The sequence below is a fragment of the Sorghum bicolor genome, chromosome 3, assembly GCF_000003195.3.
Source record: "Sorghum bicolor cultivar BTx623 chromosome 3, Sorghum_bicolor_NCBIv3, whole genome shotgun sequence".
NCBI lineage: Eukaryota > Viridiplantae > Streptophyta > Magnoliopsida > Poales > Poaceae > Sorghum > Sorghum bicolor.
The window spans coordinates 610,410-631,867 of record NC_012872.2 but is presented as its reverse complement, the minus strand read 5'-3'; the positions used below and the strand labels follow the sequence as shown (position 1 = coordinate 631,867).

Genomic DNA, 21,458 nt, shown 5'->3' with positions numbered 1-21,458 from the left:
GGATGGATGCTGTGGAAAGAATGAAATGCTAGAACATTCGGTGTTGTGGCTACCGCGACGCCTTTCTTAGTGGTCGCCATGCAGCAGGAGGCCTCGCTCTGGGCTTCCACAGGGAACAAGCATTTGCAGGTTCTTCTTTCCAGGTTGCAAGCTTCTAGTGGCTGACAGCATTACCTGGTGCCTACTTCTAGTTGCAAATCCTTGTACCATGTAATTGTTGGCTGGAGTTCTAGTAGAGTAAGGGAAGGTAATTTGTGTGTTGCCAGGTTGTAAGTTTTAAAATCTTTTCTGCTTAATGAAATACACGCTACAGCGTGTTCTAAAAAAAAGATTAACCCCATCAAGACTAGTGTCCCTCTATTTAAAAATACTTCCCCATGCTTAGATTCAAGGAGATATAATAGCGGGACGCCAGTATATCAATTATCATAATTATAATTTGTAAGGGTAAAATGGTAAGATAGTGGAATCTCATTGACGTCGATGACAGGAGGCATGGGCTTGCCAATCAACCAACATCATAAGAGCAAAAACATCTTAGAGCAAAGAGCATTGGCAGTGGTTGAGTCGATGCATTCGAATAAAGGACAGCCACATCACACTCTAGATGAGTCGGTTTCTGCATTCAACTAGTCATGTGGGTCCCAGTATAAATAAATAAAAGTACGGCTATTGCTCTCAGTAGTCGTTCCTTCCAATTGCCAAATAAAAAAACACTTTCCTTTGCATCACTCGTCTCATAAGGAAAGGATAAGCAGCGCCTCACATTTTTTAAATGCATATGAGTCGACTCCCGCAGATGAATCGATTTATTCTCTCTCTTCGAGTGAGTCGCGAATGAGTCGTATGCTCCAACGGTGAAGGGTCGGTTCATCAGCTCCACGTCACACGATGAGTCGACCACTGGAGAAGCCCTTATAGCAAATGGTGGTAGGTCCGATAATAGTGAAAGCTATCAGAGTGCAAGGCAACATCTCAAGAAAGATTAGCTCAGTCGGAATAGGCAAGTGCATCAAAGTGGACAAGAACGTCAAATTAAAATACAAACCCTAGCTATCATTTGATATGAAGAGAAAACACACATTTATCAGATTTTGGCTGATCGTGCAACTCTTTAAACTCAATTTTGCAAAAATCCACCCCTGCTTCAGATTTCAGTATTTTCTTTGAATGCAAATTTCAGTAGGAATTGTTGGAAAAGAAACATCTAAAGAAAAGAATCCGTTCGCTAATTTTAAAAATGTATGACTCTTCGTTGAGCTTATAAAACAAGTGTTGACTAATAAATGAAAAAGTACGGCTTACAGGAAAAACGCATTAAACCATTACATAACCCATTAAAAAAAAGTAAACGGCCAAAAAAAAAAAAACAGCCACGGTCGCTGCAGGATCGACGACAACAATCGCCGTTATTAGCAGTTAACCGGAGCAGCAGCACGTCCCCTCGCCGCCGCGCCCGATCCAGCCGCGTGTCCGCCGGGCTGTCGGTCACCGAGCTCGCCAAATCTTTCCACGGCTCGAGGCCGCCCATGTTCGTCTGCAGGTCACTCCTCGCAAGGTGCGTCCCGATTCACTCCTCTCCCCTACGGCCTACCTTCCTACCCGCCGCATCCTCCTACAGTCCTGCTAACGAGTCCTCTCCTCGTCCAGTTCTTCTCCTCGTACTAACGCATCCTCCGGTTAGGATCTCATCAGTTAACTCCTCCTTTTCCTTGTTTGTTTCCGTTAGGGCTAGTCGGCTCACTCCGCCTGCGATTCCATGCGCCGCCAGTTCGCCAATTCGTTACCTCCACCAGGTTAATTGCTTGGCTCCCAATTTCTTTTCTTCTTAATACGCACACGGTTCGACCTATTCATTTTTGTACCGGATTTGTACCAGCCACACTTCAGTTCCCAGCGATTTGTTAGTAACTCGGAGCAGACAGTGATAATCTCAGTGGAATGCAAGCACTAGGAAATAGGAATCGTGGTGACAAAGATGGTCCTTTTTTTAAAAGGAAATTTCGCAATTCACGATCACTGTTGTCAGAATGACCCTGTATTTGTTGGATATGGCAGTTTAAGTATCACAATTAGGAGTGCCTACTTACTCAGCAACCTTGCAGGCCTGAAAATATCCTAGCTTTGCAGTGAATTCTTCACCATCTCACCTTTTCACCGTGTTATGCTTCAGAGTTCTGTCATACAGTGTGATGTCTCTCTAAATTAGTGCCTTGGTCATTGCAGGGATCAGTTTGTCGAAATAAGGTGGCCTCATTTGTGATGGAAGGGCCACAAGGATCAAGCAATGTGACAAAACACAATAAAAGAAAGTCTCCTGTGCAGAGATGGAGGCCGGTTTCAACAGAAGCAGTTCCCCAGAAAGGTTTGTGCGTGCACCCTGTTCACATCCTGCATTCTTGTTGCACCTTGACGCAATATCATCATTATTCACAATGCATTCAAGTATTCAACTTTCCTTGGAACAGAATTCCCAAAAACATCACACATTTCAACCTTGCCTGCCCTAATTCTGATCTTTCACCTATATGCTATGGAGATACTTACCCTTTTCCAACAAACTTTTTTCAACATCTATATTAAGTGTTAAATTGTTCCTTTACATCCCCTTTTTTAATTTCTTCTCTTTCTTTCTTTCCTTCTAGTGTCTGTGGCGCACTACTGCCATTTCTGAACTTTCTGATAATGACACACAATGCAGATGACATTACCGAGACATCAAATTCTGGAAGCAAGAAAATTATAGAGGATTGCATAGCTTCTAGTGAGAGTTTGGCATCAGATGGAACAACCAATGTTGTTGAAGTTACCACCAACGATGCTTCATCGTCAAAATATAACTTAAGTTTGGAATACAGTTCAACTAAAGTAGTTATAGAAGACAATGTGGAGGTATTTGGCTTCAATAAGGATCTAGTTGTATCCAATGTCTCCGGGACGTATTCCTCCTCTATTGAGGTATGCCATTCACATGCGTCTAAGTAATCTGATTTTTTTTACAGTAACCACTTTTAGTTTTTTCTCTACCCACTTAACATGTGAGTGATCTTTACACTTACAGTGTTTGAGAAATGTTAATAGATTCAGTCGTTCTGTTTCAGGTAGATACTCCTTTGATACGCTTTGTGAAAGGAAAGGGGTAGGGATCTCTTGATATGTTTCACATGTGTACGGTGTACCATTCTTTGTTGGGGTAACATTTGGACTGTATCTCTGATCAGAATTTGTATTCCTTGGAATGTAGTGGGTCTACGCAGAAGCAGATTGAAGAGGATACTGGAGTTAAAATTATCTTCCCATCATCAAGAGAGGGGACTTCTGTTGGTATAGATACACTCATGCTTCTTCTTGAAATCATGCTTGATGTGATAAGCTTCAAGTTAGTTTAAGAGCTAACTATGTAATATTTTTCAGTCCTTGAAGGTAAAAGTGCTGAAAGTATTAGAAAAGCATCACAGATGATTGCAGATGTTCTTGAAGAGGTAGATATCTCCAATGTATACTTCTCCAATAGATGATTGACACATGTTTAGATCGTTTACTGAATCATTCTACATTTTAATTTACTGTCGTTTATTATGTGGAAAATTATTAGTTTCCTATGTTTGCTTTTACATACAAATTTTGTGAGATTGACAACTCTTCTTATTTATATCGTCCATCATTAAATATACAAGCTTAATGCTATGCTACCTCCATAACATATAAAAATTACACGAGAGATCAACATATCTCACAACATGTGCTGCAGAATTGTTAGTGCTGATTATCAAATGCATCGCATAGAAAGTGAAAACTGCTGCCCAGTGTGCATTAGCTGTTACTCCCTCCGTCTCAAAAAGAATGCAATTCTAGGCATGAATTTGGACAAACATTTGTCTAGACTCATGCCTAGAATTTCATTCTTTTTGGGACAGAGTATTCATAATAGTTTCGTGCTCATTTATATGCACATGGTTGTCAAAAGATACTTCTCTTGGTGGTATTTGAATTCTTTGTTGCCATTCTGCAGCTAAAAAACATTTATTCACTGCAGATCACCTCTGCTTGTTTTCTCATTTTCCCAATTTTGTCATTCACTGGATCATAATAGTTAGTCTATCCTTACCCTGTTTTTCAGGCTGTTAAAAGTCGACAGCTCGACTACTCTCATTTCATATCACTTCCATTGGCTCTCCACCCATATCTTGTCGACAAACTGAACCACTTCCAGAGTTCAATCCTTGGGGAAGAAGACAGTGACAAAGATGAGAGCCGAAGTGAAGGTTCTATTGATGAAATGGATGATGACCGCAAGCAAGTGGATGGCTCAAGTGTTTCCATCAAGCGGCAAGTTCAAGAAGAAGAGTCTGCTGAAGCAAAAATGGGTAGCAAAGGCTCCCAATCAGGTCTGAAAGCTTTGCAGTTTGTATAAGTACCTTGCAATCCTTGCTGGAGTTATTCCTAGAGTTAATACCATCAATTTGCTTATGGAACTTTGGTGTAGTTATATAAAATTCCTTGTCTCTAAGACTCACCTAAAAAGAACATGTTTGAAACTTGTTCTCTAGCTTGGTGGGAATATCCAAAGAAACCACAAAGCACCATCTCAAACAAAATCTCTAGAAAGTTTTCCTTGTGATTAGGATTTGAAATATCACTTCTGTTCTATGAATTTCTAAAATCTAAATTTAAATGTCTTGTTCCCTTCAGGCTTTGAGTTCTTTATTTGTCACCTGTAGATTTTGGCATTGACAAGTCAATATTTATCAAACCGAAAACATTTCACCTGACGGTTCTTATGTTGAAGTTGTGGAACAAGGATCGTATAGCTAAGGCCGCGGATGTGCTCCAGGTATTGTGATGATTCACTGCTAACTACTAAGGAATGTATAGCCGATGTAACAGTAAGGAACTTAATGCACTGCTTCTTGGATGCAGTCAGTATCTACCAAAGTAAATGAAGCTTTGGAAAATCGACCTATCTCCATACAGCTTAGAGGTCTGGTGAGTTTCCTTTGGATCTGAAAATATGTCTTTCTTGAGTATCTGGGTTATCAGTACTGAGAGCCTATTTATTGACTAGTAATTGGAAGGAAAACATTGGGTTGAGAATCTGAACCAAAAAACAGCATATTCATTTCTGAACAATTTTCGACAGTCCACAGTATTTCTCTTTTGGTTTCCAGAGGGGGAATCTGATGTCTAAGCAATACTATATTTGCCTGTAATTTCAAAATACTTTTATTGGTTTAAACACATCTTTTGTAACCCTTGAAGTTCCAATGAAATTCAGACATGCATGAAAGGTTCTCCAGCTAAGGCTCGGGTGGTATATGCTCCAGTGCTGGAAGTTGGTGGCGAAGGGCGCCTAGCACGTGCTTGTAGTATCCTTTTGAATTTTGATGAAGTGATATTTGTTAAATACTGTGTCTACTTATTGTTAATCCTTTGGATTTTTTCTAGGAAGTGATCTGTGTATTTATTTGTACAGTACAGGTCGCTATCAATATTGGTTTATTGTTGCGATAACATCTTATGCATATGTTTCACTTGACTAACTTGCACTTTATCAGAAGTCATAACTGATGCCTTTGTCAAGTCAGGTCTAGTTTTTGAAAGGGACGCAAGAGAACTGAAGGTGTGTAATTACTAATTAAATGGTTAAATACCTTCATTTTGTTAAATGGTTAAATACCTTTGTTTTGTTCTTTAGCCTTCTCATTTCTGGTGGTAGTATACATAACTTATTTTTTCCCTAAGAGATTGTCAGTTATAGAAATTTAAGGGTAGCAACACTGCCTGTCAAAGCACACTGCTATGCGTCGTGCACTCGTGTCTGTATTTGCATAACGAACTCATAGTTAAATTGAATACAGCATACATAACTTTTTGTTGTTGTTGTTCTGCTTTAATTGTGTTGCCCTTTTGCCACTGCAGTTGCACGCAACCGTAATGAACGTGCGGCATAGGAAGAGGTGCAAGCTATAACCCTTTTCTGTTGCATTTTGGACCTTTGGTGATGCTGTATTGTTCGGTTATATTGTGTCTTCCTTGTTATGACAGTAGAAATAAACGGAACCCATGGAAGGACTCGTTTGATGCCCGGGATATATTCAGGAAATACGGGAACGAGGAGTGGGGCGAATATCCCATCCATGAGGTTCACCTTTCTCAGAGGTTCAAGTTTGACAAAAGTGGATACTACTATTGCTGCTCGTCGATCCCCTTGCCTGCAGAGATGCACACAGAGTGAGGTTTGTAGCTGTGATCATGTTTTAGGGTTGTTGCATAATAATAATTAAAAAAAACTGCAGTTCATGAGGCGTTTAACTTTGTTATCAGTGGTATGCCCTTAGGGCAGGTGTTACGGTGTATCAATTGTTTTGAATCACCGATGGGCAGGTGTATCTACTGTCTTGAGTCACCTATATGAGCCATGTGTTGTCGTTGGATGGATGGTGTTGTATGATATGAGCGATGGCAATGGTAGTGGGCTCCCTGTAGTTCGTGTTGAACTGTTGGTTTGACATTGTTTTTCAATGGCCCATTCCATGTGCTGTCAACTCACAGGCTGGATCTATCTCAGCTGCTGGCCTGAGGACCTCTTATCTATCTCCTCGAGTGCTTTGCACTTTTCATCATGTGTCTCAATTTGTCTCCTTTGTCCTACTACCTTGGAAGAATATACATATTTCCATGAAGGGTTTAATTCATCTCTTGGTTTATTCCAAAAAGAATAAACAATCATCTGTTTTTTTATTATTATTCATCATTTGTTGGGTGGATGTGGAAGTGTGCATCACATCACTCTTAGACCCTCCTATCCTATATTCAGTCTGTGATTGCTCTGCTTTGGTGGTGAGTGGTGAACTGGTGATAACGATAGATGAGGAAACCACTGGCCTACCTGGTACTGCTTGTAGTTGTAGACCTCCTTTTTTGCATCAATGATTTGATGATTTCAGTCAGTTCCTACTCTGTGTGTGTGTGTGTGTGTGTGTGTGTGTGTGTGTGTGTGTGTTACACAATGGTTGGCGAGGTCAACTAAAGCGTGCACGATAGAAATAAATAAAAGCAGCTTTTTTTGTGTGCCCAAATTCTGAGTCCAGATGCTAAGGACAAGCAGGTGAGCCTTTCTGTCCGGTGTCATGGCTGCAGTATCTCAAAGTGGATTCCAGAATCCAGATGTATCATGCTGACGGGCGACGATCCGGCATATATGTTGTTGTATGTATCCAGATGTATATTTTTACTCGTCAGCTAAAATGCGTGCCTTAGTTTTTACTAGTCTGCTAGCTGAGATTAACGATGCAATAATTATCCAGATTTGTGGACACCGACGGTAACAACATGGAGGAGGCAGCGGAGACCGGAGTGGATGCCAGTCAGTAGCTAGGAACTGCTGGTACTGCCTTTCTTTGACAAGCTAGCTATATAAGGTAGCTAGGGGACGAGACGAGAAGGCGACTCGACGAGACCTGACGGTGGATTAGGGAATCCAATCATGCTGCCGTTGAAGGAGAAGAGGCCCTTCACCTCCACCGCTAGCTCAGCTCCTCTGTCCGCCATTGCCAATGCTGCGTCGCTTTCTGCAATTTTATGTTGCTTGCTTAGGCGATATGATGACAACCCAAACTACAGCAAGCAGCTATATATAGCTACTACTAATAGTATTTACTTACATGCTTTATTATTCCCCACATATATATATATATATATATATATAGTTACTCCCTCCCAAATTATAGATCCTTCTGTTCAGCATCATGCGTTGATCGCGCGCCAATGACTAACACCTTTGCCAGCCTGAGCTTTGTGTGTTGTGTCCTTGCCACGCACTGTGTACTGTACAATTCAATGGAGTTGGTCTCGATTGGTGCAAAATGATAAAAGAAAATATATTTGCGTGTGTGAGATTATTACTTCGATTTCTCTGCCCGTGCATGCTGAACCTTGAAGATGATACATATAAAAAAATCAGTGGCCATATATATATAATCAGGCAGAACAGCTGAAAGATATACATATACATGCATGCATACCATAATAATAAGTTAACTAAGAGCATCTCCAAGAGCTTGGCTAAAATTAGTAGCCAAATTTTAATGTTTAGCCATTTTGTAAAATAGATAACTTCTTAAAAAAGAAGAGATTTACAACAGCTTTGCTATCAGATAGCTAGTGCCAGTGGTTGGCTATATATGGCCAACGAAAATCAAGGGATAGCAAATTTTCTATTTTGCAAAACCAAATAGCACATCTGTTGGAGCCTATTTTTCTACTATAGAAGTTCTAAAAGGCCTCCATAATAAGAATAGCAAAGCTGTTGGAGTTGCTCTAACCGCGTGTTAGCTAGTTTCAGCTAATTATTAGTAGTACTCCAAACACAAACAGTCTCGCGCGCTTTACTACGCAGGCGCTTTCGGATGGATCGTGCATCGTCTGTCTCCGATCCGTCTCCCCACCTACTATATATATATATCTGTCATCGTCGTCAGCCGTCAGCACTCACTCGCCAAGATCCAACAAACAAACTTCCCCATCCATATCGGATCGGATCAGCACTAGCTTCTAGCTAGCAAGCCATCCCGCGTCCGCCATGGCAAAGTTCGCTCTTGGCCACCACCGCGAGGTCTCCGACGCCGGCTGTGTCCGCGCCGTCCTCGCCGAGCTCATCCTCACCTTCCTCTTCGTCTTCGCCGGCGTCGGCTCCGCCATGGCAACAGGTACGAGGCAGGCATATTATTAATTTGCTCCCCTCTAGCTATATATATAGTCTAAGAGGCTAGAGAGCGCGATCGATCATGCATGCAGGGAAGCTGGCCGGCGGCGGCGGGGACACGGTGGTGGGACTGACGGCGGTGGCGCTGGCGCACACGCTGGTGGTGGCCGTCATGGTGTCCGCGGGGCTACACGTCTCCGGCGGCCACATCAACCCAGCCGTGACGCTGGGCCTCGCCGCCACGGGCCGCATCACGCTGTTCCGCTCCGCGCTCTACGTGGCCGCGCAGCTGCTGGGCTCCGCGCTCGCATGCCTCCTCCTCGCCTTCCTCACCGCCGGCGGGGGCGGGGGCGTGCCCGTGCACGCGCTGGGGGACGGCGTGGGAGCGCTCCGGGGCGTGCTCATGGAGGTGGTGCTCACCTTCTCGCTGCTCTTCGCCGTCTACGCCACCGTCGTCGACCCGCGCCGCGCCGTCGGGAGCATGGGCCCGCTCCTGGTGGGGCTGGTGGTCGGCGCCAACGTGCTCGCCGGCGGGCCCTTCTCCGGTGCGTCCATGAACCCCGCGCGCTCCTTCGGCCCCGCGCTCGTGGCTGGGGTCTGGGCCGACCACTGGGTCTACTGGGTTGGGCCTCTTATCGGTGGGCTGCTCGCTGGGCTGGTCTATGATGGCCTCTTCATGGCCCAGGCCGGACACGAGCCGCTTCCTAGGGATGACCACTTCTAGTCTAGTTCTAGTAGGCAAAAAAATATATGTTGTTGGTTCCCTGAATGAATAATTTGAATTGAAAACTCATGTATTTTGAGTCTTTATTTAATTTAATTAATTAATGTTAGCAAAGTCGATGTGACAACCCATCGTGTCATGCGACGGGCATGATGGGGTACGGAGCTACATCTACAAATCTCTGGCAAAACATTCACGGCATCACGTAGCACTACAATACCCGATTGGGAAAGCGACGGTACTCGTTAATAGCATGACCCTTCACGTGTTGTCAGCATTGTCATTTAATGTTTTAGTTTCGATTCCCAATATCGAATGAAGCCATGGTGAGGTCGTAAGCCACTTAAATACTCCAATCTGTCTATAAAAGTTGCAACTTTTAGACTTGTCCTAATTTAAACTTTTAAAATTTTAACCAAATTTCTACTATTATTGATCACTTTGAATTATTTTAGATCCACTAATCAAAACATCTTCCGCTGGGTAGTCTAACCAATGTGTATCCAGAAAATTGTCCATAAAAATTTACCTCCATCAAAATCAATGGCTCACGAAAGAACTACGTCAAATCCAAGCACCGAGAGACAACACCCGCACCTCACCCTCATAACTGTGACCTTTCTCACAAGTTCGACACCTCAGCTCCAAGGTTCGATACCTCAGGCCGACAAAAATTAGAGCAAAAAGAAAAAAAATTTACGAGATAAACCTAGGAGAGGGCAAAATCAACGTAAGAAAAAAATAGGATCGCCGCTAGGAATGATGGGGGTGGTTGCTCCATGGAGCGAACCTGGAACTATCCACCGACCCATGCAAGGATACAAGGAGCACCGCTTGACCCTTTTGCTGGAATAGATTAGATTAGGAGCTCCATTGGATCGTGTGGTTCGACCCTTTTGCTGGAAGAAGATTTTCATGGACCAGCACAGCCTGTTGACCAAGGGAAGCAGCAGCTCTGTTTGCCTTTGCTTTTCTGGCACCAAATGTCAGACCAAGAGATAGCGCCTCCTTAGAGGAGCAGAAACAGATATTGCCCTGTAATGTAATAATTTTACACCCAATTAAGCTAGGCATCGCTAGCAGAGGTGCTCATAATTCACCGGTCTCAGTTGTCACACAAGCAGGAGCTAGTATGCAACAACAGTGGTACTGAAATTAGCGTCCTAGAAAAACACACAGTTGCTACTCATTAGAAAACATGAGTTGTGAATGGCAGGCAGGCATGAGCATGACAGGACACACCACACAGCATGGGATTGCAACAAGCAAATCGCTGAGAGAGAAGCAGCAGAGCAGTGCTCCATGTTTCATTGACCGGGGTCAGACCTGTTAAATACTACTCACAACACATATATTACCAGCAAAAGAAAATGGACAACTATCACGAATGGACAGGCTCTAAATAGAAAAATACACAAGACGCTTGTGTCAGATGAGCAGTTTGAGATTGGCAGCAAAATCTTCAGAACATTTCCTGCGATTTCCGCACAATGCGCCACACCTTTTTCTTGAAGTCCTCCCTCTTCTCCCTCCATTCCTTCTGAGCGAGAAATAGCAGATTTTTAGAAACAAAGAGGCACTTTGCAACATTGTAGTTCTAGAAATACAACAGAAATTATGGATCTAAATAAACTTGTCATTTTACAGCTATGAATTGGTGGCAAAAACAACATGACACAAACATGAAATATTTGATATTAAAGCAGCCCATAAGTAGAGGTCCAGTAATCCAAATCAGTATAAAGTAGATTGTTCTTTTTTTTTGTGCAAACCATAAAGCAAATTATCACGTGAACTTACAGCTGCCTTAATGCTTGCTGTAAATGGATAACAACCATCAACTTAACTAGTGATAGCTAAAAAAAGTATTCAATCCTTCAGGGAGCCATGTATCAAATTGAAGAACAAGTCCATGACAATGTCGCGGTCAAGAACTCTGCACTGAGCTCCCACTGCTGCCACCGACGGCATGGAACGGACGCCAGGTGGAGCCGCTGATGGTACCTTGGGAGGAGGAAGGAGAGCAGCGGATGCCACCGGTCGTCCTGTGCCCGAGTCCACGGCGGCCTTCTTCTTGGCTGCTTGTGCGGATGGCACCGGCGAGCGGGAGCAGTGGACGTCATGGCTAGGAGTAGCGGAAGTCGCGGATAGGAGCAGGATGTTGAGGGCAGGTGGGAGCAGCGGACGTGGTTGAGACGCCGCCGCCGCCACCACCAGTGGCGTACGGATGGGAAGGGGCGGATCGAACAGCATGGGTGCTGGCTCGCCGCCGCACAGACGAACCATTCGACCCTAGGGTTCGAGGTGTTCTAAACCAACCACTGACCCAAAGCGCTTTGATGGATCGAAGGAGCCCATTAAAGTCACTTTTTTTTTTCGTTTGACGTCTGTCGCCCACCCCTCCAGACTGCCGACTGCGTCCGGTCAACATGGAGGTTTACATCTCTACTCGCTCCACCTCCAAGCAACATGGCATGGCAACCAAGGTCCCAACACCTGCAAGGCCATGTCCATGGAGAACTTCCAGTCTGTTCGTCACAACTCACAAAGTTTTAATCAAAACTTCTATCCCTTTCATTTGTTTTGAGGAAGTGCTCAGATTAATTCGGGATGGTCTGGATGTGCAAGTTGAAACCTAGCTAGAAGGCTGGCATTAATTTGTCGTGGCTCTTGCAAACGCAAATAACACATTACCCCCCATGGGCTAGTACCCACATGCTTCGACGGTGACGATTAAAATAACGAGTCCGTGGATGCCCGACGCGAACTCTTCAAATCATTATTTAACTCATTAATCCTTGATGACTTGGCATGTCCAACTGAATTGGGTGGCGGGCTCGGGTGCCCCTTTCGAAATTTGGATTTGTCAGACTCAGTTGCCGCTCGAAAGAGGTGCTTCTTTGAAGCTTCTTATGTACGATTGGTCACGCGGGCCATCCATTTCCACTAGGGTTTTCCTTCGCCGGCATCAGCTCGTCGATGGAGATGACCGTGTGTGAGTAGATTGCGGCAAGGCCACCTCTGTGACTTCCGCCATGACTGCAGGGGATCAATCATGCAAGCAGACTGCTGCTGATTCGTCCACGCTCTGCAGCTCACAATTCACTCAATCGATGGCTAATCAGGTACCTAACCCAATGTCTCAGGGTCCATTACCTTCAGGTAATGAGATCTGTGCAGATCGGCCTTCGTTTATTCACTCCAATCCTGTCTCTACTGGTCCGATTCCTCTTAGGAGGTAACTATATTACACACAAGCCTTATCTGTTATTCTGATTGCACCTTGCTAGTTTGATCCCATTCACTCTGCTTCCCCCCTATGATTCGTTCCTTGTTTCAGGAAACGAGGGAAGCATGGCCCTGAAGCAAGGATTGCTCCTTTGGAGGAAAATCCTGTTACGCAGGCAATGAAGTCCTATATCAATCGACTCGGTGAACCTGTTTTCTTGCCTGCTGTTGGAATGGAGTTCAACTCAGCCAAAGAAGCTAAGGATTTCTACAATTTATATTCATGGGAAATTGGTTTTGGCATCAGAAAAGGAAGAAATAGAACCAACGAAAATAACTACATGACAAGGCAAGACCTTGTCTGTTCTTGTGAGGTACTCTGAAAAATAAACCTCGTTGTCTACTTGCCCTCATATTACATAGATCGTTGAATGATTGCCCCACTCTACAGATTTACACTCCTGATATGATAAATATGCGATATTGATATACTGCTCAAGTAATGTAGTTTGCCTATAATTCATTTCTGAAAACTGAAATCTGATTCAGTGCCTCCTTTTCCTCTTCCATTTATAAATTATGAGACTCTGCCATTTAAAGCTCGACCTGCAAGGATAAGTTTCTGGTATATATGCATGGCCCTTATATACTTTGCTTGATACAATTCAGCTAACTTGTTAATTGTACACTGTGTTTTCGCACACTGAAAGATTGTTAATTGTACACTATGTTTTCGCACACTGAGATTTATCTTGTGACCTTCAAGAACTACACAATATTTGTTTATGTTGACAGAACTTGCCTGGAAAAGTGTCAGCCTTTTCTTTTGCTATCCATTTTAGTCGTTACTGCTTGTTATGTGTGCACTAAAATATGTTCAACGTAAATGCAGGGACTTCCTACCAACATCAATGCTTCATCCTGTAGGACTGGATGCAAAGCTATGATCAGGCTTCATCGCAGCAGTGATCATGGATGGGTCATTAGCCGTGTTGAGACCAAGCATAACCATCCCCTGTCTGCCACATACGGGGAGAACAAACAATGGCCTTCTCATAGCGAGATTGATCCAATGACCAAGGATTTTGTTCAAAAGCTCCGTGAGAATAATATACCTATAGGCCGGGTTTGCAGCATACTAGGTGTCCATGGCTGTCAAGCAGTCCAGCCAATCAGAAGGGAGGCTGTGAGATCTTTGTGTGCTAGATTAGCGCAGGAAAATATAAAGGATGACATAGGGAAGACTGTGAAGTTGCTTCAAGAGATGAAGCGCTCCGATGTTGGTATGGACATAACTTTTGCTGTTGATGATGATGGCAAGATTACATCCTTGTTGTGGTGCACTGGCAAGAATAGGTCTGACTATGCCAAGTTCGGTGATGTGGTGACGTTTGATACAACATATCGTACAAATCTGTACAACTTGCCGTTTGGTCTATTTGTTGGAGTTAATAACCACTTTCAATCCATTGTTTTTGGCGGGGTTTTATTGACTTCTGAGAGGATTGAAGACTTTGAGTGGTGTTTCAACAATTTTGTAGAGATAATGGGTGGTAAGGCCCCGACGACAATTCTCACAGGTTATGCTCTTATATCAGCAATCATCATAGTGTTCCCTCTGTGTACAAACATTCACTAATGAGTTGCATTGCATTTTATATAATGTCATCATTTCAGATCAATGCCAAGCTATGGCTTCCGCTATAAAGTCCACCTTGAAGAACACCAGACACCGGTGGTGTCGGTGGCATGTTCTTAGGAAAACCAAGCAAAAAGTTGGGCCGCCGTACAGCAAGCATAGCAATTTTAAGAAAGAGTTCAATAAACTTGTCACCGAAGAAACAATGGTCAATAGGTTTGAAAGGAAGTGGAGGCAGCTAATCCGGAAGTACAATCTTGAAAATAACCAATTCCTGCAAAGATTGTATAAGTACAGGTCAAAGTGGGCGAAGCCCTACTTTATGGATATTTTCTGTGCTGGCATGACTAGTACCCAACGAAGTGAGAGTGCCAATCATATGCTAAAGCAATTTATTCAGAGATCTGCACCGATGCATATGTTTGTACGAAAGTTTAATGAATTTCAAATGGACCGAAATGATCAAGAAGGAAAGGAAGTGCATCTCACAAAACAGGTCCAATCCCATATACTCTTATTTTGCAGATTTACCACTCCCTCACATTTACTTATTTAATCAAAGCACTTTGTATTTCTATCTTAATTACAATTATTAAATTTGCAGATGCGTAGGAAGCGTCGTGTCGGCGTGCCCATTGAGCGACATGCTGAGTCTATATACACCAGGAGGATGTATGATAAGTTCTACAATGAGCTATATTCATCAGGCGGATACGTCATCAAAAGCAAGGACAATGATGGCAATTTTGAAGTTGCTCATTCATACACTGATGGCAATCCAGATCAAGTGTGTTATAAGGTCCGCTATGATGGTGGTGACAACGTTTATTGTCAGTGTGGTCTGTATGAGCACATGGGAATGCTTTGTCGGCATTCGTTAAAGGTACAATTAAAGTGCCTCGGCTATGGTTATTCATTGTCATTTTAACTGATCACATGTGGCTCAGTTATGTTTGCTTACCTTTTCAACAGCTATTAAATTCTTCTTTTCCATTCCTTTATTCAGGTACTAGTACACCTCGATGTTAAGGAGGTACCCAGCGGAAATATCATGCCTAGGTGGCTGAAGAATGATCCTGAACCTGAGACATCTATATCTGCAACTAGAAGACCCGATATTTCTGGTGCATCTGTTAATGTGTTGAAGAAAAGGGCTCTACTAAATTGCATTCTTCAGGTGGCTTATGGACCCGACGACATAAGTGATGAAGCATTCACACAAGCAATGTCAGTAGTGGATTCCTTGGTGGTGCGCACAACCAGCAGTTCTACTGCTACCTTACAGTCACCCATAACTGATAATAACACAAATTATAAGCAGTCAGTTGCACCACCTAGTGTGCCAATGCCGAAATCTAGCTCTACAATTCGTTGCCCAGATAGGCCTATTAACACTGGAAGACCTCCTCACTCCACGTTGAAATCATGGAAGGATCAGCAGAAGCGGGCGCGTTGTGCCAGCACCGATGAAGAGAACCCAAGGGAAGCGAAGACACGCCGTATTGTTGATGTCATGGCATTCGAGTAGACACCTGTCGGTTCCAGCTACTTTGATCTTCAGCAGTTTCCACACTTTTGTTATATTTTGATTCCATTAGGTGTATCACGGACGCAGTACCTACTTTCTTCCCTTCGATCTGAACTTCGTCGATGTAAATATCAGTATGTTATTATGGATCTGAACCTGTGCTTTGATTAACTTTTCATTTATATTTGCATTTTGCTACATACTCTGTTTAGGAAAACATGAGTTCATTTATATTTATTTATTTATTTATCTCGAAGAGAGACTCCATGTCTGTGTGCTGCCACAGCTGTGCTGTTTTTTTTCCTCACAAGAGGTCTCTCAGATGCATTCTTGTTTGTCCTTGTAAACAAATCGGGCAACCACACATACACTGGGAGTTAAATATATCCGATATGTATCTTTATGTATATGGACTAAGCACACAAAATTAGACCACCACACCTTCACATCTGCAGGAGCCCATCGGGGCTCAATAATTTCCAATGCCACAACGACTAGACACTTAGCATCATTAATAGAACACCTCAGTCACAGGCCAAGCTGAATACAGGCTCATTCAAAGAACTAACCAAAATCTCATTCATTTAACAAAAGTCACATCCTCATACAATCACTTCACTACAGTAAATATGTTTTATTTCTGCCCCGCTATGAACAGAGGACCAGCAGCTTGACATTTTCATAAATAAAATGTTGGGTATTTTAAGAATCTATACTATTTTTAACAATCATGTTATTTTTCACTAATTAAATACACAAACAAAAATAAATATTTAGAATCGCCTGTTTGTATTTTTAAGGTGTGGAAACTTCAGAAGTCCACCAAATCCTGTTGTTTCAACCAGTTCTTTCTTCCTTGAATCAAATCATGATACAATCTCATACACTGTCTTAACAGTGCACCTCGACTGAAGGGAGCCTGATTCCACTACACTTGTTCCACTTGATAGTCCTTGTCTTGACTCATTGGTGCCAACATTGCATAGGTTCTAGTAAATCAGTGGACCATGGGCGCATGAAAATTGTTCTGGCATAAATCTATCACTCAAAAACCCCCTCATTGTCGTTTCATGCTCCTTTGTTGATAGCTTGTAAATGCACGGATGCTGCACCTTCTTCAATGCGCCCAACGCAAGTTCATAATACAGATTGACCTGTCGAGTCATGAGAGCAATGTATAAGCTTTGCGTTACCAACAGATTGAGTCCACAGATCAACATGGAGTTCATGGCCCAAATCAGTGGCAACAAGGTTTAACTTTGTGAAAACATAGTGTAAATCGATCAAGTTAACTGAATTGAGAAACAAGGTACATAAGAGTCATGCATATAATAATATGTCAGAACTTATCCTTTTAGATGACAGGCTCATCGTGGAAAGAATAACAATGATGATACGGACTATTGCACCTTTCGTTTGAGGTTGAAATGGCAAACTCTTAGGATTCAGAAATGGAGAAGGAAAAGAGGCTATTGGCAAATTCTAGTTTTCAGTAATGAATTATGGGCACAGTTCATTACTTGAGCAGTATGTCGACGCCTGCGAGGCACATCCTCCTTGGCGACGGCAGCGTAGTTCACGGGGGCCACTGGTCTGCTAGCATCCCTCCTCCCATCCTGGCTCACGGTCCTGCCGCCACGGCTCTGGAGGGCCGACAACCAAGAAACTGGCGTGCCATTGGCTGCATCACCGCCACCATTGGTCCGAGCGCCAACCACCTTCCTCAAGGACAGGGCAGGGCTCGACTTTGACCCAAACAATTTTTCCTGTTCAGTAGCCAGCTGTGATCATTCATCTTTTTTCTGTTCTTGATGAAAGGTGAAGTGGTTAGATAGTGGCTCCTGAACCAGTCACAGGAAGCAGCTGGCTTGCACACTGAGAATACCGTCATTGTCACTTCTCTTCTTCCTTCTCTTGCCTTGGAGTTTTGTATTCATCCAGCATTGCAAGAAGAGGAACGACGTCATAGGTCAATGCCATATGCCATGTTCTTGTTCCCATGCCCGGGTCTTTGCAACCAGTGTGTCAACAATAGCTAGAGAAGGTATTTATGAAAAGGAAGCTCAAGCCATGAATAACATTGTCTAACAAAATTCTAATGTCATCTAAGCAAGCATAACAGGAGATAAAGTACAGCGTTAATGTTCAGAACATACCTGGAATTTTATTGACCAAAACACAAGCCTTTTTCTGCACACTTCATTCAGATTCAGATGTGCACCCTGAGTTGCACTGTACTTGTTATCATCAGTAGTTCTGGATACAATATTGCTAATATGAGTCAATAGTGCAATCTTGATTTCTTCTACTAATCAGACTCAACATAGGGACACTTATCAGTATCAAAAGACTGCATTGGAATACTATCATCACCATTTTCTGAGTCGAATGATGAACCTTCAGGCTGCATTGGGAATCTGTCATCACCACTTATGCAAAGAGCAGACACAAAATGCAACAAATTAATATGGCAACCTAAAACATTTAAATAATAATTGGGGAGTTTTGGTTGCAGCTTGAGTAAAATCTCTAGTACTGAGTTTTTGCTTGAACAAGCATAGTTCCTATGCAAGCTAAACCCAAATCAGCAGAACTAAAACTGATTCGGGTCGGTGAAGAATGAATCTTCAGTTACCTTGTGATGTTGCCTTGAACCGGTGGTTCGACGCCCCTGCGTGGCAAGTTCCGACTGCCCTTGACCCGGCTCTTTGCCCACGGGCTTTTATGGCAGCTGCACCTGCTCCATTCTACCACCCTCGCTGGAGGAGCCGTTGAAGCTGAGACCGATTCGCAACTAGAAAAATGGAAATCCGTCTGAATGAGCAACCGCAGTTATTTTTATTCCGTTTGAATGGTCACACAAGGCAAACTAAATCTAATCGACGACGACGAATACTGAAGATAATACTTGTTGATTACTCACCTCCTGCCTGGATCGACGCCAATGCCCTCCAACCAACAACGGAAGAACCGAAGAACCTGCGCCAGGCACCTCACCCTGCGGGCAGCGGGGTTCTACGCGTGCGGCAGCTGCATCAATGCAGTGGGGTAGAGTACACGCGAGAAACCTCTAGAACAGAGGAAAAAAATGTCTACCCGTCAGGAACAGTGTTACTGATGTGACCCAAAGGTATCCGAGGCAACAGTGTCGCTCCAGTACCTGCTACGTGCACACCGCTGCTTCCCTCCTCACCTCCTAATTACCTCGCTGCACCGCTAACTATCTGATTCGCCTGTTTCTCATTAACAGCCGTTGCGAATCTCAAAGCAGACATCGACGAACCACAACAGCATGGGTACCGGCCCACTGGGGTACCATGTCCGCGTCTCTACTTGATTTCTGTGAGATTTTTCTTTTACAGATGGACATATTTGTCTTTTTAGTATAGTGTTACCAATATTTCTCTTTGCACTCAGTGATATGCTTTCAAATGGATATATGTTCAGTCGTTAGAATCCAGAAGCATTATTATTTTTGCCACACTCTATTCAGGGGCATTGGGTGATCTCAATCTCTGTTGTCACCCTGAGCTATGTTATCAAATTGACACAATTCAGTGATATGCTCTGACATTGGCTTGGTCCATCAGTTGCTATTTGCATTAAAGAGAGCAAAATAAAGCACCTGAGATTATGTTTTTACTGGAGATGGAGAAGAACTCTTGACTGAACCAACCAGTGGTGATGTTCAAATGTTACACAGAACATCTGCAACCGGTAGTATCCTCTCCTTCTGTGCAGCCCCTCTAGCTAGGTTGTTTGCTTGTGGAATTTGAGAAAACATATTTGACTGCTACTAGATGACATTTGGGTTATGAGGAAACGATAAAGAAACTCAGTGGGGCCTCCACAGGATACTTGAGCCTGCTATGCTAAGGGCAGTCCCAATGGAATATTAATGATAGTTTCTATCTCTATTTATTATACTGCCAACTAAGCAAAATGCTGACGTGGCAATTGAATTAATGAAGAAAGAGAAGAGATTTTGATGAAACGGTTTCTTCTATACGACACGACGTCTTCACTGGAATCAAGACACGAAGAAACCAGTAAAATTCCGTTGGGAAGACTCTACTCGTTTCTATCCTCTTGCTTCTAGATCCTGTGCGCCACCGTCGCCTGACGAGCTTCCCCTTGCGTGCTTGCTGCTACCCACACGCTCGCTCCTCAGGTGCTTTCTGCTCCGGCATAGCTCGCTGCCGCCGCGCGCTTGCTGCTCCGGCATGGCCCGCTGCTGCCGCTCACTGCTCGGGCCCTTGCTCCGCCGCGGCTTGCTGCTGCCGCACGTTTGTTGCTCCACCGTGGTTTGCTGCTGCCGCGCGCGCTCGCTACTCGGGCGCTTGCCTGCTCCGGCGTGGCTCACTGCTGCTGCGCACGCTCGCTGCTCGGACGCTTGCCTGCTGCGCAATGACTCTCTTTGCTTACGAGCGTTCTTTCTCATAGTTCTGTCCACGCAAAAATCCTCGAGCAAGAGCATGTTACTTTCTCCTTTCCCTATTATTCATGATGTGTTCCTTTTCATTTCAAAATTGGACGATAGACATTTCCTCTCCAGTGAATTAGACATCAGACACTGTCAGTGGGTGAACACACGTTTGGTGAAGCCACATGTTGTTTGTAAAAATATTTGCCACAGCTGATCCTCCTGTGTTTGTTGTTGCATTTAAGTTGCTATTTATGTGAACAAATTTATAGAAACCATGGGTTGGAAAGGAGTAGTTTCTTGGTGAGGTTTCCTATGCTATAGAAACTACTTGGTTTCTATCATTGGGACTGCCCTAAAGTGCAGGCCAACATTTGCCTTCTTTATTTCTATATACTCATTTCCTCGGCTCATGGCAGCACCAAAACAAGACAGTTTAACTAAGTAGCCATCATGTTTAAGAGGAAGACCATTTATGCATCCACTAGCACACAGTCTTAAAATACTCACAGGTCATGGGCTCAAGGCTAGCCCAACATAGGGAGGCGAGCGGCAACGCCACCCCACATATTAAAGCGCTGGGCTTCATACTCCGCCGTGTGGGTCGCCTGCAGGGCTTTGTTGGCAGCTTGGTGAGGCCGCTTCTTCGTGGGCTGAGATTACAGAAAATAACAGAGTTGTCAAAAAAAAACAGGAAAGCATAAACTACAATTGAAACATGACAACCAGTTTAGATGCATACATTTGTAATAACCTTCATTTTCCAATTGAAACATGACAAACAGTTTAAAACCTAGTGTAATGCCTAGGAAGCTGAAGGAAAACAAAAAAAAAAAATCAACCTTGATGCATGTCCTCCGTGAGCCACCCACTCGGCAGTGTTGAATATCATCAAGTCTCGAAACCTAGTGTAATGTCTAGGCAGTGTTGAATATCATCAAGTCTCGAAACCCCGCTGCCACCCACTCGGCAGCCTCGTCCTTGGTTTTGTGAAGTAGCTGGTCCGGTGTGGAAGAGATTGCATCAAACGTGCGCCTGTTACGTTCTTTCCAAATCATCCAAGCCGTTAGTAGGGTCGCGGAGTCGAAACCCCGACGAAACGCGCCCGGCACTTCACTCCACGCCTGGAGCCACCAGTCAAGCAATGATTCTTGCCCCTGTGATGCCAGCGGTAGGGAGACCGGCCCAATGAAGCACACCGTACCAGACCTG

At 43.7% G+C, this 21,458-nt stretch overlaps 4 protein-coding genes and 1 long non-coding RNA gene across 13 annotated transcripts; 3 read left to right on the top strand and 2 right to left on the bottom strand.

Annotated features, from left to right (window-relative positions):
• Window positions 1,343-6,623, top strand: LOC8078103 (activating signal cointegrator 1 complex subunit 1). 7 transcript variants are annotated; one of them, XM_021457451.1, is made up of 15 exons: window positions 1,343-1,633; window positions 1,730-1,796; window positions 2,227-2,365; window positions 2,702-2,958; window positions 3,102-3,139; window positions 3,245-3,324; window positions 3,415-3,482; window positions 4,121-4,259; window positions 4,525-4,530; window positions 4,722-4,834; window positions 4,921-4,986; window positions 5,276-5,366; window positions 5,556-5,620; window positions 5,920-5,957; window positions 6,046-6,623. In XM_021457451.1, the coding sequence occupies exons 1-15, from the start codon at window positions 1,530-1,532 to the stop codon at window positions 6,233-6,235; spliced, it is 1,461 nt and encodes a 486-aa protein (XP_021313126.1). In that variant the 5' UTR covers window positions 1,343-1,529; the 3' UTR covers window positions 6,236-6,623. The 7 variants fall into 7 exon arrangements, 6 of the variants coding, with proteins under 6 accessions (XP_021313126.1, XP_021313125.1, XP_021313123.1 ...); XM_021457450.1 differs by lacking the exon at window positions 4,525-4,530 and having other exon boundaries at window positions 1,343-1,558; window positions 4,121-4,388; XM_021457448.1 differs by lacking the exon at window positions 4,525-4,530 and having other exon boundaries at window positions 4,121-4,388; window positions 6,049-6,623.
• Window positions 8,475-9,497, top strand: LOC8078102 (aquaporin TIP4-4). Its single transcript, XM_002457026.2, has 2 exons — window positions 8,475-8,708; window positions 8,797-9,497. The coding sequence occupies exons 1-2, from the start codon at window positions 8,582-8,584 to the stop codon at window positions 9,426-9,428; spliced, it is 759 nt and encodes a 252-aa protein (XP_002457071.1). The 5' UTR covers window positions 8,475-8,581; the 3' UTR covers window positions 9,429-9,497.
• LOC110434165 lies at window positions 10,593-11,785 on the bottom strand. Of its 2 annotated transcripts, none has more exons than XM_021457951.1 (2): window positions 11,433-11,785; window positions 10,593-10,968 (listed from the first exon to the last, which is right to left on the bottom strand). In XM_021457951.1, the coding sequence occupies exons 1-2, from the start codon at window positions 11,712-11,714 to the stop codon at window positions 10,891-10,893; spliced, it is 360 nt and encodes a 119-aa protein (XP_021313626.1). In that variant the 5' UTR covers window positions 11,715-11,785; the 3' UTR covers window positions 10,593-10,890. The 2 variants fall into 2 exon arrangements, with proteins under 2 accessions (XP_021313626.1, XP_021313627.1); XM_021457952.1 differs by having other exon boundaries at window positions 10,593-10,965.
• On the top strand, window positions 12,407-16,154 carry LOC8077566 (protein FAR1-RELATED SEQUENCE 11). Its single transcript, XM_021455251.1, has 6 exons — window positions 12,407-12,666; window positions 12,769-13,030; window positions 13,549-14,236; window positions 14,334-14,791; window positions 14,900-15,178; window positions 15,302-16,154. The coding sequence occupies exons 1-6, from the start codon at window positions 12,464-12,466 to the stop codon at window positions 15,821-15,823; spliced, it is 2,412 nt and encodes an 803-aa protein (XP_021310926.1). The 5' UTR covers window positions 12,407-12,463; the 3' UTR covers window positions 15,824-16,154.
• Window positions 16,379-18,988, bottom strand: LOC8077565. Of its 2 annotated transcripts, none has more exons than XR_002450742.1 (6): window positions 18,747-18,988; window positions 18,459-18,637; window positions 18,197-18,252; window positions 17,980-18,079; window positions 17,344-17,858; window positions 16,379-16,977 (listed from the first exon to the last, which is right to left on the bottom strand). It is a non-coding gene; the product is annotated as an uncharacterized LOC8077565 (long non-coding RNA). The 2 variants fall into 2 exon arrangements; XR_002450741.1 differs by having other exon boundaries at window positions 18,459-18,617; window positions 18,747-18,979.